Source organism: Telmatherina bonti, assembly GCF_933228915.1.
Source record: "Telmatherina bonti genome assembly, chromosome: 14".
Taxonomy (NCBI): domain Eukaryota; kingdom Metazoa; phylum Chordata; class Actinopteri; order Atheriniformes; family Telmatherinidae; genus Telmatherina; species Telmatherina bonti.
Window position 1 is genome coordinate 36,905,018 of NC_136612.1, and position 14,638 is coordinate 36,919,655.

General features: G+C 55.9%; 1 protein-coding gene across 1 annotated transcript in view; it reads right to left on the reverse strand.

Moving 5' to 3' along the window:
• Nucleotides 1-988: 988 nt before the first annotated feature.
• mvp (major vault protein) overlaps nt 989-14,638 on the reverse strand; it is a 28,334-nt gene continuing 14,684 nt past the window's right edge. The window contains exons 9-18 of the mRNA XM_079253298.1: nt 13,958-14,185; nt 13,259-13,494; nt 12,990-13,187; nt 12,768-12,912; nt 11,513-11,724; nt 11,325-11,441; nt 11,124-11,250; nt 10,862-11,050; nt 1,324-1,466; nt 989-1,258 (exon numbers count right to left, since the gene is read on the reverse strand). Coding sequence (XP_079109424.1) covers nt 1,347-1,466; nt 10,862-11,050; nt 11,124-11,250; nt 11,325-11,441; nt 11,513-11,724; nt 12,768-12,912; nt 12,990-13,187; nt 13,259-13,494; nt 13,958-14,185 — 1,572 coding nt within the window. The 3' untranslated portion in view covers nt 989-1,258; nt 1,324-1,346. The remainder of the gene's footprint in view (nt 1,259-1,323; nt 1,467-10,861; nt 11,051-11,123; nt 11,251-11,324; nt 11,442-11,512; nt 11,725-12,767; nt 12,913-12,989; nt 13,188-13,258; nt 13,495-13,957; nt 14,186-14,638) is intronic.

The window sequence follows — 14,638 nt, forward strand, 5'->3', positions numbered from 1 at the left end:
AAGAGCTGAATTGGAGCTCATTGGTCAATTCCTACAAAAATGGCAGAGGTGGAGCTGAGAGGGGGGCTGTGGATGTTTTGCATGCATCAAATACTACCTGTCCTGTCTGTAGCCAAGAGCTAAAGTGTTAACAGAGGTAAGTGGTTTAAAGCTAAGTCATGCTGTTAACCAGCTAAAAACTGAAGTTTTTATACATTCTTCCTTCCTGCAGCAGGTTTTCAGGTACCTGTCAATCAAACTGACATGTAATTATGCCACAGTTCTAGATTAAATTACTTCCAAACTGAGGAATTATCAAAAAAATTCACTCCCCGCACAGTTATCACGAAGGTAAACCTGACCTATTAAACCTAAAATGTTTTATGTACCAGGCTGTAAACATGTTTATTCCTGCTGTAAACATGTTTATTCCTGCTGTAAACATGTTTATTTCTGCTGTGAACCTGTTTTTTTATAACATGGGAGTCTATGGGGATTTGCTGTTTTGGAGCCCCTGGTGGATGAAGGGGGAACTGCAGTTGTATGCACTTCCGCATAGGCTTGCAGCTTGGTGTACATCTAGGAAAAAAAAAAAAATAGTAGTATAAAAGTTTTTTGTATTGTTTTTAGTTTAAGACAAACACATATTTCTCCAAACTGGCACCACATTGTGTGAAAAACAGATTTAGGACAAGAAACTTGTTTTATGTGGGATAAAAACACAACTTCCTGAATCTAATTGTTCACACCACACGATGACAAATCCGGTCTTTCAGCGCCACCTGGTGGAGGATTCAAGCTTCACACCTCTTTCCTCAGACCAGGTAAAAATCTGCTCAGACCGGTTCTGATGAGACTGGGTAGAATCCAGTGGATCAGGATGTCATAAATTTTCTCCATTAAAAACTTTTTTGGCGTCTGAAGCGACGTCGGACGTGAGACGAACTTGTCCTGACGTAGTCGGTAACAACGTGGCGTGATGAACCAGAAAGAAACGGCTCGTGTGGAACAATCATGTCAGTTTTATTGCCATCAGCATCACAGAAGGAGACGTTAGTTAATAAGGCAGGATGAGGCGTTAAAGGACACATTTAAACCCAGTAAACATCTGTTCAGGCTGAACGTTTGCAAGCAGAAACAATCTTTGGTTGTCGGGCATCAGGATCAACAGTCAGGCGGTCGGGAGGCACCGAAGCTGAAAGTGCAGTTCCACGTAAACTTCAGGAAAACGTCGCAGGTTGAGGAAAACCAGCAGCAAACCTTCGTCCCCTCGCTTCGTCTGGAACACGTCAAGACAAACATGTCAGACAGGGAATTTAACACGGTCGCTACAGCAGACCTTACCTCAGCACGTTTTCCCCTCTTCCTCAGTGGGTCTGTCCCGGCAGCGCCCCCAGCAGGCCGCTGGCGGTGGTGAAGAGGTTGATGGGCGACGAGCCGTCAGTGATGAGGGTGGACTTCAGTCCCAGGGACTGCAGCATCTTCACCTGGAGGACAGAGCGGAGGTGGCGAGCCCCGTTACCATGGCAACAGCAGCTTAACACAGGAAGAGAGGTGGGAACTGGGAACCGGTCAGCGAGGTGGGAACTGGGAACCGGTCAGCGAGGTGGGAACTGGGAACCGGTCAGAGAGGTGGGAACTGGGAACCAGACAGAATGGTGGGAACTGGGAACCAGTCAGAGAGGTGGGAACTGGGAACCAGTCAGAGAGGTGGGAACTGGGAACCAGTCAGAGAGGTGGGAACTGGGAACCAGTCAGAGAGGTGGGAACTGGGAACCAGTCAGAGAGGTGGGAACTGGGAACCAGTCAGAGGGGTGGGAACTGGGAACCAGTCAGAGAGGTGGGAACTGGGAACCAGACAGAATGGTGGGAACTGGGAACCAGTCAGAGAGGTGGGAACTGGGAACCAGTCAGAGAGGTGGGAACTGGGAACCAGACAGAGAGGTGGGAACTGGGAACCAGTCAGAGAGGTGGGAACTGGGAACCAGTCAGAGGTGGGAACTGGGAACCAGTCAGAGGTGGGAACTGGGAACCAGTCAGAGGTGGGAACTGGGAACCGGTCAGAGAGGTGGAACCAGTCAGAGGGGTGGGAACTGGGAACCAGACAGAATGGTGGGAACTGGGAACCAGACAGAATGGTGGGAACTGGGAACCAGACAGAATGGTGGGAACTGGGAACCAGACAGAATGGTGGGAACTGGGAACCAGTCAGAGAGGTGGGGACTGGGAACCAGACAGAAAGGTGGGAACTGGGAACCAGTCAGAGAGGTGGGAACTGGGAACCAGTCAGAGGTGGGAACTGGGAACCGGTCAGAGGTGGGAACTGGGAACCGGTCAGAGGTGGGAACTGGGAACCGGTCAGAGGTGGGAACTGGGAACCGGTCAGAGGTGGGAACTGGGAACCGGTCAGAGAGGTGGAACCAGTCAGAGGGGTGGGAACTGGGAACCAGACAGAATGGTGGGAACTGGGAACCAGACAGAATGGTGGGAACTGGGAACCAGACAGAATGGTGGGAACTGGGAACCAGACAGAATGGTGGGAACTGGGAACCAGACAGAATGGTGGGAACTGGGAACCAGTCAGAATGGTGGGAACTGGGAACCAGACAGAATGGTGGGAACTGGGAACCAGACAGAATGGTGGGAACTGGGAACCAGACAGAATGGTGGGAACTGGGAACCAGACAGAATGGTGGGAACTGGGAACCAGTCAGAATGGTGGGAACTGGGAACCAGACAGAATGGTGGGAACTGGGAACCAGACAGAATGGTGGGAACTGGGAACCAGACAGAATGGTGGGAACTGGGAACCAGACAGAATGGTGGGAACTGGGAACCAGTCAGAATGGTGGGAACTGGGAACCAGTCAGAATGGTGGGAACTGGGAACCAGTCAGAATGGTGGGGACTGGGAACCAGTCAGAATGGTGGGGACTGGGAACCAGTCAGAATGGTGGGGACTGGGAACCAGTCAGAATGGTGGGGACTGGGAACCAGTCAGAATGGTGGGGACTGGGAACCAGTCAGAGAGGTGGGAACTGGGAACCAGTCAGAATGGTGGGGACTGGGAACCAGTCAGAATGGTGGGGACTGGGAACCAGTCAGAGAGGTGGGAACTGGGAACCGGTCAGAGAGGTGGAACCAGTCAGAGGGGTGGGAACTGGGAACCAGACAGAATGGTGGGAACTGGGAACCAGACAGAATGGTGGGAACTGGGAACCAGACAGAATGGTGGGAACTGGGAACCAGTCAGAATGGTGGGAACTGGGAACCAGTCAGAATGGTGGGAACTGGGAACCAGTCAGAATGGTGGGGACTGGGAACCAGTCAGAATGGTGGGGACTGGGAACCAGTCAGAATGGTGGGGACTGGGAACCAGTCAGAATGGTGGGGACTGGGAACCAGTCAGAATGGTGGGGACTGGGAACCAGTCAGAATGGTGGGGACTGGGAACCAGTCAGAATGGTGGGGACTGGGAACCAGTCAGAGAGGTGGGAACTGGGAACCAGTCAGAATGGTGGGGACTGGGAACCAGTCAGAATGGTGGGGACTGGGAACCAGTCAGAATGGTGGGGACTGGGAACCAGTCAGAGGTGGGAACTGGGAACCGGTCAGAGAGGTGGAACCAGTCAGAGAGGTGGGAACTGGGAACCGGTCAGAGAGGTGGGAACTGGGAACCAGTCAGAGAGGTGGGAACTGGGAACCGGTCGGCGAGGTGGGAACTGGGAACCGGTCGGCGAGGTGGGAACTGGGAACCGGTCGGCGAGGTGGGAACTGGGAACCGGTCAGCGAGGTGGGAACTGGGAACCGGTCAGCGAGGTGGGAACTGGGAACCGGTCAGCGAGGTGGGAACTGGGAACCGGTCAGCGAGGTGGGAACTGGGAACCGGTCAGCGAGGTGGGAACTGGGAACCGGTCAGCGAGGTGGGAACTGGGAACCGGTCAGCGAGGTGGGAACTGGGAACCGGTCAGCGAGGTGGGAACTGGGAACCGGTCAGCGAGGTGGGAACTGGGAACCGGTCAGCGAGGTGGGAACTGGGAACCAGTCAGCGAGGTGGGAACTGGGAACCAGTCAGCGAGGTGGGGACTGGGAACCAGTCAGCGAGGTGGGGACTGTGAACCAGTCAGCGAGGTGGGGACTGTGAACCAGTCAGAAAAGTGGGAACTGGGAACCAGTCAGAGAGGTGGGAACTGGGAACCAGTCAGAGAGGTGGGAACTGGGAACCAGTCAGTGAGGTGGAACCAGTCAGAGAGTTGGGAACTGGGAACCAGTCAGAAAGGTGGGGACTGGGAACCAGTCAGAATGGTGGGGACTGGGAACCAGTCAGAATGGTGGGGACTGGGAACCAGTCAGAATGGTGGGGACTGGGAACCAGTCAGAATGGTGGGGACTGGGAACCAGTCAGAGAGGTGGGGACTGGGAACCAGTCAGAGAGGTGGGGACTGGGAACCAGTCAGAATGGTGGGGACTGGGAACCAGTCAGAATGGTGGGGACTGGGAACCAGTCAGAATGGTGGGGACTGGGAACCAGTCAGAATGGTGGGGACTGGGAACCAGTCAGAGAGGTGGGAACTGGGAACCAGTCAGAAAGGTGGGAACTGGGAACCAGTCAGAAAGGTGGGAACTGGGAACCAGTCAGAAAGGTGGGGACTGGGAACCAGTCAGAGAGGTGGGGACTGGGAACCAGTCAGAGAGGTGGGGACTGGGAACCAGTCAGAATGGTGGGGACTGGGAACCAGTCAGCGAGGTGGGAACTGGGAACCAGTCAGAATGGTGGGGACTGGGAACCAGTCAGAATGGTGGGGACTGGGAACCAGTCAGAATGGTGGGGACTGGGAACCAGTCAGAATGGTGGGGACTGGGAACCAGTCAGAATGGTGGGGACTGGGAACCAGTCAGAATGGTGGGGACTGGGAACCAGTCAGAATGGTGGGGACTGGGAACCAGTCAGAATGGTGGGGACTGGGAACCAGTCAGAGAGGTGGGAACTGGGAACCAGTCAGAGAGGTGGAACCAGTCAGAGAGGTGGGAACTGGGAACCGGACAGAAAGGTGGGAACTGGGAACCAGTCAGAGAGGTGGGAACTGGGAACCAGTCAGAATGGTGGGGACTGGGAACCAGTCAGAGAGGTGGGGACTGGGAACCAGTCAGAGAGGTGGGAACTGGGAACCAGTCAGAGAGGTGGGAACTGGGAACCAGTCAGAGAGGTGGGAACTGGGAACCAGTCAGAGAGGTGGGGACTGGGAACCAGTCAGAGAGGTGGGAACTGGGAACCAGTCAGAGAGGTGGGAACTGGGAACCAGTCAGTGAGGTGGAACCAGTCAGTGAGGTGGAACCAGTCAGAGAGGTGGGAACTGGGAACCAGTCAGCGAGGTGGGGGTCCGGGAACCAGTCAGAGAGGTAGGAACATGGAACCAGTCAGCGAGGTGGGAACTGGGAACCAGTCAGCGAGGTGGGGACTGGGAACCAGTCAGAATGGTGGGGACTGGGAACCAGTCAGAATGGTGGGGACTGGGAACCAGTCAGAATGGTGGGGACTGGGAACCAGTCAGAATGGTGGGGACTGGGAACCAGTCAGAATGGTGGGGACTGGGAACCGGACAGAAAGGTGGGAACTGGGAACCGGACAGAAAGGTGGGAACTGGGAACCAGTCAGAGAGGTGGGAACTGGGAACCAGTCAGAATGGTGGGGACTGGGAACCAGTCAGAATGGTGGGGACTGGGAACCAGTCAGAATGGTGGGGACTGGGAACCGGACAGAAAGGTGGGAACTGGGAACCGGACAGAAAGGTGGGAACTGGGAACCAGTCAGAGAGGTGGGAACTGGGAACCAGTCAGAATGGTGGGGACTGGGAACCAGTCAGAGAGGTGGGAACTGGGAACCAGTCAGAGAGGTGGGACCAGTCAGTGAGGTGGAACCAGTCAGAGAGGTGGAACCAGTCAGTGAGGTGGAACCAGTCAGTGAGGTGGAACCAGTCAGTGAGGTGGGAACTGGGAACCAGTCAGCGAGGTGGGGGTCCGGGAACCAGTCAGAGAGGTGGGAACTGGGAACCAGTCAGCGAGGAGGGAACTGGGAACCAGTCAGCGAGGTGGGAACTGGGAACCAGTCAGCGAGGTGGGAACTGGGAACCAGTCAGCGAGGTGGGGACTGGGAACCAGTCAGCGAGGTGGGGACTGGGAACCAGACAGAATGGTGGGGACTGGGAACCAGACAGAATGGTGGGGACTGGGAACCAGACAGAATGGTGGGGACTGGGAACCAGACAGAAAAGTGGGAACTGGGAACCAGACAGAAAGGTGGCAACTGGGAACCAGTCAGAAAGGTGGCAACTGGGAACCAGTCAGAGGGGTGGGAACTGGGAACCAGTCAGAGAGGTGGGAACTGGGAACCAGTCAGAGAGGTGGGAACTGGGAACCAGTCAGAGAGGTGGGAACTGGGAACCAGTCAGAGAGGTGGGAACTGGGAACCAGTCAGAGAGGTGGGAACTGGGAACCAGTCAGAGAGGTGGGAACTGGGAACCAGTCAGAGAGGTGGGAACTGGGAACCAGTCAGAGAGGTGGGAACTGGGAACCAGTCAGAGAGGTGGGAACTGGGAACCAGTCAGAGAGGTGGGAACTGGGAACCAGTCAGAGAGGTGGGAACTGGGAACCAGTCAGAGAGGTGGGAACTGGGAACCAGACAGAAAGGTGGGAACTGGGAACCAGACAGAAAGGTGGGAACTGGGAACCAGACAGAGAGGTGGCAACTGGGAACCAGACAGAGAGGTGGCAACTGGGAACCAGACAAAATGGTGGGGACTGGGAACCAGACAGAATGGTGGGGACTGGGAACAAGACAGAATGGTGGGGACTGGGAACCAGTCAGAATGGTGGGGACTGGGAACCAGTCAGAATGGTGGGGACTGGGAACCAGTCAGAGAGGTGGGAACTTGGAACCAGTCAGAGAGGTGGGAACTGGGAACCAGTCAGAGAGGTGGAACCAGTCAGAGAGGTGGGAACTGGGAACCGGACAGAAAGGTGGGAACTGGGAACCAGTCAGAGAGGTGGGAACTGGGAACCAGTCCGAATGGTGGGGACTGGGAACCAGTCAGAGAGGTGGGAACTGGGAACCAGTCAGAGAGGTGGGAACTGGGAACCAGTCAGAGAGGTGGGAACTGGGAACCAGTCAGAGAGGTGGGAACTGGGAACCAGTCAGAGAGGTGGGGACTGGGAACCAGTCAGTGAGGTGGAACCAGTCAGAGAGGTGGGAACTGGGAACCAGTCAGCGAGGTGGGGGTCCGGGAACCAGTCAGAAAGGTGGGAACTGGGAACCAGTCAGCGAGGTGGGGACTGGGAACCAGTCAGCGAGGTGGGGACTGGGAACCAGTCAGCGAGGTGGGGACTGGGAACCAGTCAGCGAGGTGGGGACTGGGAACCAGTCAGCGAGGTGGGGACTGGGAACCAGTCAGAATGGTGGGAACTGGGAACCAGTCAGAATGGTGGGGACTGGGAACCAGTCAGAATGGTGGGGACTGGGAACCAGTCAGAATGGTGGGGACTGGGAACCAGTCAGAATGGTGGGGACTGGGAACCAGTCAGAATGGTGGGGACTGGGAACCAGTCAGAATGGTGGGGACTGGGAACCAGTCAGCGAGGTGGGAACTGGGAACCAGTCAGCGAGGTGGGAACTGGGAACCAGTCAGCGAGGTGGGAACTGGGAACCAGTCAGCGAGGTGGGAACTGGGAACCAGTCAGCGAGGTGGGAACTGGGAACCAGTCAGAATTGTGGGGACTGGGAACCAGTCAGAATGGTGGGGACTGGGAACCAGTCAGAATGGTGGGGACTGGGAACCAGTCAGAATGGTGGGGACTGGGAACCAGTCAGAATGGTGGGGACTGGGAACCAGTCAGAATGGTGGGGACTGGGAACCAGTCAGAGAGGTGGGAACTTGGAACCAGTCAGAGAGGTGGGAACTGGGAACCGGACAGAAAGGTGGGAACTGGGAACCAGTCAGAGAGGTGGGAACTGGGAACCAGTCAGAGAGGTGGGAACTGGGAACCAGTCAGAATGGTGGGGACTGGGAACCAGTCAGAGAGGTGGGAACTGGGAACCAGTCAGAGAGGTGGGAACTGGGAACCAGTCAGAGAGGTGGGAACTGGGAACCAGTCAGAGAGGTGGGGACTGGGAACCAGTCAGAGAGGTGGGAACTGGGAACCAGTCAGAGAGGTGGAAACTGGGAACCAGTCAGAGAGGTGGAACCAGTCAGTGAGGTGGAACCAGTCAGAGAGGTGGGAACTGGGAACCAGTCAGCGAGGTGGGGGTCCGGGAACCAGTCAGAGAGGTGGGAACTGGGAACCAGTCAGCGAGGTGGGAACTGGGAACCAGTCAGCGAGGTGGGAACTGGGAACCAGTCAGCGAGGTGGGGACTGGGAACCAGTCAGCGAGGTGGGGACTGGGAACCAGACAGAATGGTGGGGACTGGGAACCAGACAGAATGGTGGGGACTGGGAACCAGACAGAAAAGTGGGAACTGGGAACCAGTCAGAGAGGTGGGAACTGGGAACCAGACAGAAAGGTGGCAACTGGGAACCAGACAGAAAGGTGGCAACTGGGAACCAGACAGAAAGGTGGGAACTGGGAACCAGTCAGAGAGGTGGAACCAGTCAGAGGGGTGGGAACTGGGAACCAGTCAGCGAGGTGGGGACTGGGAACCAGACAGAATGGTGGGGACTGGGAACCAGACAGAAAAGTGGGAACTTGGAACCAGTCAGAGAGGTGGGAACTGGGAACCAGTCAGAGAGGTGGGAACTGGGAACCAGTCAGAGAGGTGGGAACTGGGAACCAGTCAGAGAGGTGGGAACTGGGAACCAGTCAGAGAGGTGGGGACTGGGAACCAGTCAGAGAGGTGGGGACTGGGAACCAGTCAGAGAGGTGGGAACTGGGAACCAGTCAGAGAGGTGGGAACTGGGAACCAGTCAGAGAGGTGGGGACTGGGAACCAGTCAGAGAGGTGGGAACTGGGAACCAGTCAGAGAGGTGGGAACTGGGAACCAGTCAGAGAGGTGGAACCAGTCAGTGAGGTGGAACCAGTCAGAGAGGTGGGAACTGGGAACCAGTCAGCGAGGTGGGAACTGGGAACCAGTCAGCGAGGTGGGAACTGGGAACCAGTCAGCGAGGTGGGGACTGGGAACCAGTCAGCGAGGTGGGGACTGGGAACCAGTCAGCGAGGTGGGGACTGGGAACCAGACAGAATGGTGGGGACTGGGAACCAGACAGAATGGTGGGGACTGGGAACCAGACAGAATGGTGGGGACTGGGAACCAGACAGAATGGTGGGGACTGGGAACCAGACAGAAAAGTGGGAACTGGGAACCAGTCAGAGAGGTGGGAACTGGGAACCAGACAGAAAGGTGGCAACTGGGAACCAGACAGAAAGGTGGGAACTGGGAACCAGTCAGAGAGGTGGAACCAGTCAGAGAGGTGGGAACTGGGAACCAGTCAGAGAGGTGGGAACTGGGAACCAGTCAGAGAGGTGGGAACTGGGAACCAGTCAGAGAGGTGGGAACTGGGAACCAGTCAGAGAGGTGGGAACTGGGAACCAGTCAGAGAGGTGGGAACTGGGAACCAGTCAGAGAGGTGGGAACTGGGAACCAGTCAGAGAGGTGGGAACTGGGAACCAGTCAGAGAGGTGGGGACTGGGAACCAGTCAGAGAGGTGGGGACTGGGAACCAGTCAGAGAGGTGGGAACTGGGAACCAGTCAGAGAGGTGGGAACTGGGAACCAGTCAGTGAGGTGGAACCAGTCAGTGAGGTGGAACCAGTCAGAGAGGTGGGAACTGGGAACCAGTCAGCGAGGTGGGGGTCCGGGAACCAGTCAGAAAGGTGGGAACTGGGAACCAGTCAGCGAGGTGGGGACTGGGAACCAGTCAGCGAGGTGGGGACTGGGAACCAGTCAGCGAGGTGGGGACTGGGAACCAGTCAGAATGGTGGGAACTGGGAACCAGTCAGAATGGTGGGGACTGGGAACCAGACAGAATGGTGGGGACTGGGAACCAGTCAGAATGGTGGGGACTGGGAACCAGTCAGAATGGTGGGGACTGGGAACCAGACAGAAAAGTGGGAACTGGGAACCAGACAGAAAGGTGGGAACTGGGAACCAGACAGAAAGGTGGGGACTGGGAACCAGACAGAAAGGTGGGAACTGGGAACCAGACAGAAAGGTGGGGACTGGGAACCAGACAGAAAAGTGGGAACTGGGAACCAGACAGAAAGGTGGGAACTGGGAACCAGACAGAAAGGTGGGGACTGGGAACCAGACAAAGGTGGGAACTGGGAACCAGACAGAAAGGTGGGAACTGGGAACCAGACAGAAAGGTGGGAACTGGGAACCAGACAGAATGGTGGGGACTGGGAACCAGTCAGAGAGGTGGAACCAGTCAGAGGGGTGGGAACTGGGAACCAGTCAGAGAGGTGGGAACTGGGAACCAGTCAGAGAGGTGGGAACTGGGAACCAGTCAGAGAGGTGGGAACTGGGAACCAGTCAGAGAGGTGGGAACTGGGAACCAGTCAGAGAGGTGGGAACTGGGAACCAGTCAGAGAGGTGGGAACTGGGAACCAGTCAGAGAGGTGGGAACTGGGAACCAGTCAGAGAGGTGGGAACTGGGAACCAGTCAGAGAGGTGGGAACTGGGAACCAGTCAGAGAGGTGGGAACTGGGAACCAGTCAGAAAGGTGGGAACTGGGAACCAGTCAGAGAGGTGGGAACTGGGAACCAGACAGAAAGGTGGGAACTGGGAACCAGACAGAATGGTGGGAACTGGGAACCAGACAGAATGGTGGGGACTGATCCAAACTTCTTGGCGCTACCCTCCCCCCGGGTCAGCGGTACCTGGTACCAGGACTGTACCTGCATCTCGGGTCCGGCTCGGGCGATCTCCTTCAGCGTGTCGCTGCCCAGACTCTCCATCATCTGCTGGAAGCGCTGATTCTCGATCTGGCTCAGACGCTCCTGCTTCTCCACCTCCAGGCGGTCCATCTCCTTCTTGTAGCTCAGCTCCTGCTCGCGGGCCTTGGCGAGCCTCTGAAGCTCCGCCTCCTGCAGGTGGACATAGAGGCTTCAGGTCCTGGGTAGTGTTCTATACCCAGCAGGAACAGGAAGCGGAACGTACGGCTTCGATCCTCTGAGCCTCCGCCTTCAGCTTGGCCTCGTTGACCGCCGCCTCCCCCTGGATGCGAGCCGCCTCGGCTCTGGACTGGGCCTCGGCCTTGGCGGCTCCTGTACTCTCCACCGCGGCGCTGAAACACAGGACGGGGTCAACGGAGCGTTGTCACCTGACGGAGCAGAATCTACGAGGAGCGGCGCGTCTCACCTGAGCGCCTCCAGCTCCAGCAGCTCCTTCCTGGCTCTCTCTGCCTCCGCCTGGTCGGTGATGCGCTGCCTCTCCAGCCTGCCCCGCGCCTCCTGCTCCAGACGCTCCGCCTCGTGTCTGCAGAGGAACAGAAGCTGGTGAAGCCCGGAGACGCCGGCGGCGACGTTACCTCAGGGGGCGTGTCGGACCTCGCCGCAGCCTCCTGCGAGTTGGTGGTGATCTCGATGGCCAGCTGGACGCTCTTCTGCAGGGCGTCTCTGGTCCGCTGGTCCACCGGCTCCACAGACTGGATGTCCACGCTGCTGATCACCAGGTTGTTCTGGCTGAAGCGGAGGCTGGATCGGACCGCCATCTTCTCGTCGAAGCCGAACACGGCCGAGCAGATGATCCGGTTGGAGTTCTGCACAAAAACGATGTTTGTTTAGTCGAAGGTAAACTACAACAAAGTACAAAGATCCTAAAATCGGTGATGAAGTTCTGATGGAGGTTTTCTTCCTGGTTCTGGTCCAGATGGAGGTTTTCCGTCCTGGTTCTGGTCCAGATGGAGGTTCCACTTCCTGGTTCTGGTCCAGATGGAGGTTCCACTTCCTGGTTCTGGTCCAGATGGAGGATTTCTTACTGGTTCTGGTCCAGATGGAGGTTTTCCTTCCTGGTTCTGGTCCTGATGGAGGTTTTCCTTCCCGGTTCTGGTCCAGATGGAGGTTTTCCTTCCTGGTTCTGGTCCAGATGGAAGTTTTCCTTCCTGGTTCTGATCCAAATGGAGGTTTTCCTTCCTGGTTCTGGTCCAGATGGAGGTTCCACTTCCTGGTTCTGGTCCAGATGGAGGTTCCACTTCCTGGTTCTGGTCCAGATGGAGGTTTTCCTTCCTGGTTCTGATCCAAATGGAGGTTTTCCTTCCTGGTTCTGGTCCAGATGGAGGTTTTCCTTCCCGGTTCTGGTCCAGATGGAGGTTCCACTTCCTGGTTCTGGTCCAGATGGAGGATTTCTTACTGGTTCTGGTCCAGATGGAGGTTTTCCTTCCTGGTTCTGGTCCTGATGGAGGTTTTCCTTCCTGGTTCTGGTCCTGATGGAGGTTTTCCTTCCTGGTTCTGGTCCAGATGGAGGTTTTCCTTCCTGGTTCTGATCCAAATGGAGGTTTTCCTTCCTGGTTCTGGTCCAGATGGAGGTTCCACTTCCTGGTTCTGGTCCAGATGGAGGTTCCACTTCCTGGTTCTGGTCCAGATGGAGGTTTTCCTTCCTGGTTCTGATCCAAATGGAGGTTTTCCTTCCTGGTTCTGGTCCAGATGGAGGTTTTCCTTCCCGGTTCTGGTCCTGATGGAGGTTCCACTTACTGGTTCTGGTCCAGATGGGGGTTTTCCTCCCTGGTTCTGGTCCAGATGCAGGACCGGACCAGGCCCATCAGGTAGATGACGATGGTGATGAAGAGGAGGACATGACACCAACCTTGTGGAAGTCGTCGAACTGGACGGAGGCGACGGCGCCTCTGATCCGCGAGGCGATGGCTTTGCAGGCGTCTCCGACGAAGTCCGGGACGGAAAACAGAGCTGCTGCTTCGGCTGGATCGTTCCTGGACTTCACGTCAAAGTGCCTGAAGAGGAAGAGGAGGAAGAGGAAGGTGTCACAGAACATTCCCAGCGTTACGGGTCGGGTGGCGGCGAGCGTTACCAGTTGTAGGACAGCTGCAGCTGCAGCCGGGCGTGGTCGGCCGTCTCTATGGTGATGATGTCGGTGAAGAAGTCGGGCCCCAGCAGCAGGCAGACGGCCTTGATGACGTTGGCCCTCTTGGGTTTGTCCCCGGACAGCGACAGCACCGTGAACTGCTCGTCAGGGCCGAGCATCACCATCTCTGGTCCGAACACCACCCTGCGGAAAAACACGCCACCGTTAGCGGCGCCACGCCACGGCGACGACGACGCCTTCAGGACGGGACTCACCTGGCCTTCTTCTCCCTGTAGTCGTACACCTGGATGGCGGCGTTGTGGGGGACCCTGTAGGTGACCACCCGGGTCTTGTTCCTCGGGATGCTGTCGTCATTGGTGTGGCGGTGGGAGCGGTCGGCCAGCGGGTCGATGCGGGACGCCAGCAGGGCCTCCACGTTGGGAGGAAGATCCTTCTTCCACAACTCCTCGTCCTGGTTCAGCATGTAGGTGTGACCGATGACCGCGCGCACCTGAAGATCATCTTCATCGTTATCATCACCATCATCACAACTATAAGTTGTACTCTTCATCATCGTCATCACGTTACATGTAAACGCGTTTTTTTTCCCCACAGTGATGCGTTTAAGGTTGGCAGGAATATTCAGGAAAAAAGGGTTTTCATGTTTTTCTGCATCCAGAAATCGATCGGATTCATTGATTAAAGACTGAAACTCATGAATACGAACATGATTATTAATAAAGCTGAATGAGAAGAACTCATTTCTCAAAGATTATTTTCTAATAAGATTACAAAAAAAACAACAAACAAAAAACAAATTAAATCTAAAAAATTCCAAAAAATTAAAAAAGAAAAACTATAAAAACAGAAAAAAGAAAAGAAAAAGAAAACAACTTAAAAACATAAACAAAATAAACAACAACATCCCAAAAACAAACAGCGGTAAAATCCGCGGGCTGCTCCTTTAATCCCACCTTTCCCGTCTTGATGTCTCGGACGTAGATTCCCTCGTTCTCGTCCAGCGGGATGGCGTGCTGCGTCAGCAACACCTCCACGCTGGCGGGGGGCACGTACTCGATGGGGCCCCGCAGCATCCAGCGGTCGCCAGGGCGACGCAGGATGCCGCTCCGTTTGGATCGCTTGGCTCGCTCCGGCATCAGCTCTTCCTCTTCCACAGCATCACCTTCCTCCTCTTCCTCAAACTGGCAGAGAGAGCGCGGGAGAGAGGGGAGGAGGGAGAGAAGGGTTAACATGGCGATGCATCGGAGAGGAGGAGGAACAGGAGGAGGAGGGGGAGGAAGATGGAGAGGAGGAGGAAGAAGAGGAGAAGAGATGGAAGGAAGGTACTGAATAAAATGAAGGGATGAAATAAATGATGGAGGGGAGAGAAGAAGGAGAGAGTGGAAGTATTATGGGAGTATTCCTGGTTAGTAATCTGATTACTGTAGAAGTTGTTACTATGGAGATGAAACTGAACTCGGGACTAAAACCAGACCGGACCAGTCTGACCCGATCCTGAAGGATCAGCTGATAAGAGACACACCTGCAGGCGACCTTTAACCTCTAATCGGGCTGACGGACCATGTTCAGGTCTGACCAGCCAATCACACGGCAGCGTTTAGTCACATGGTGAAGACGACTTGCAAAAGTAAAAG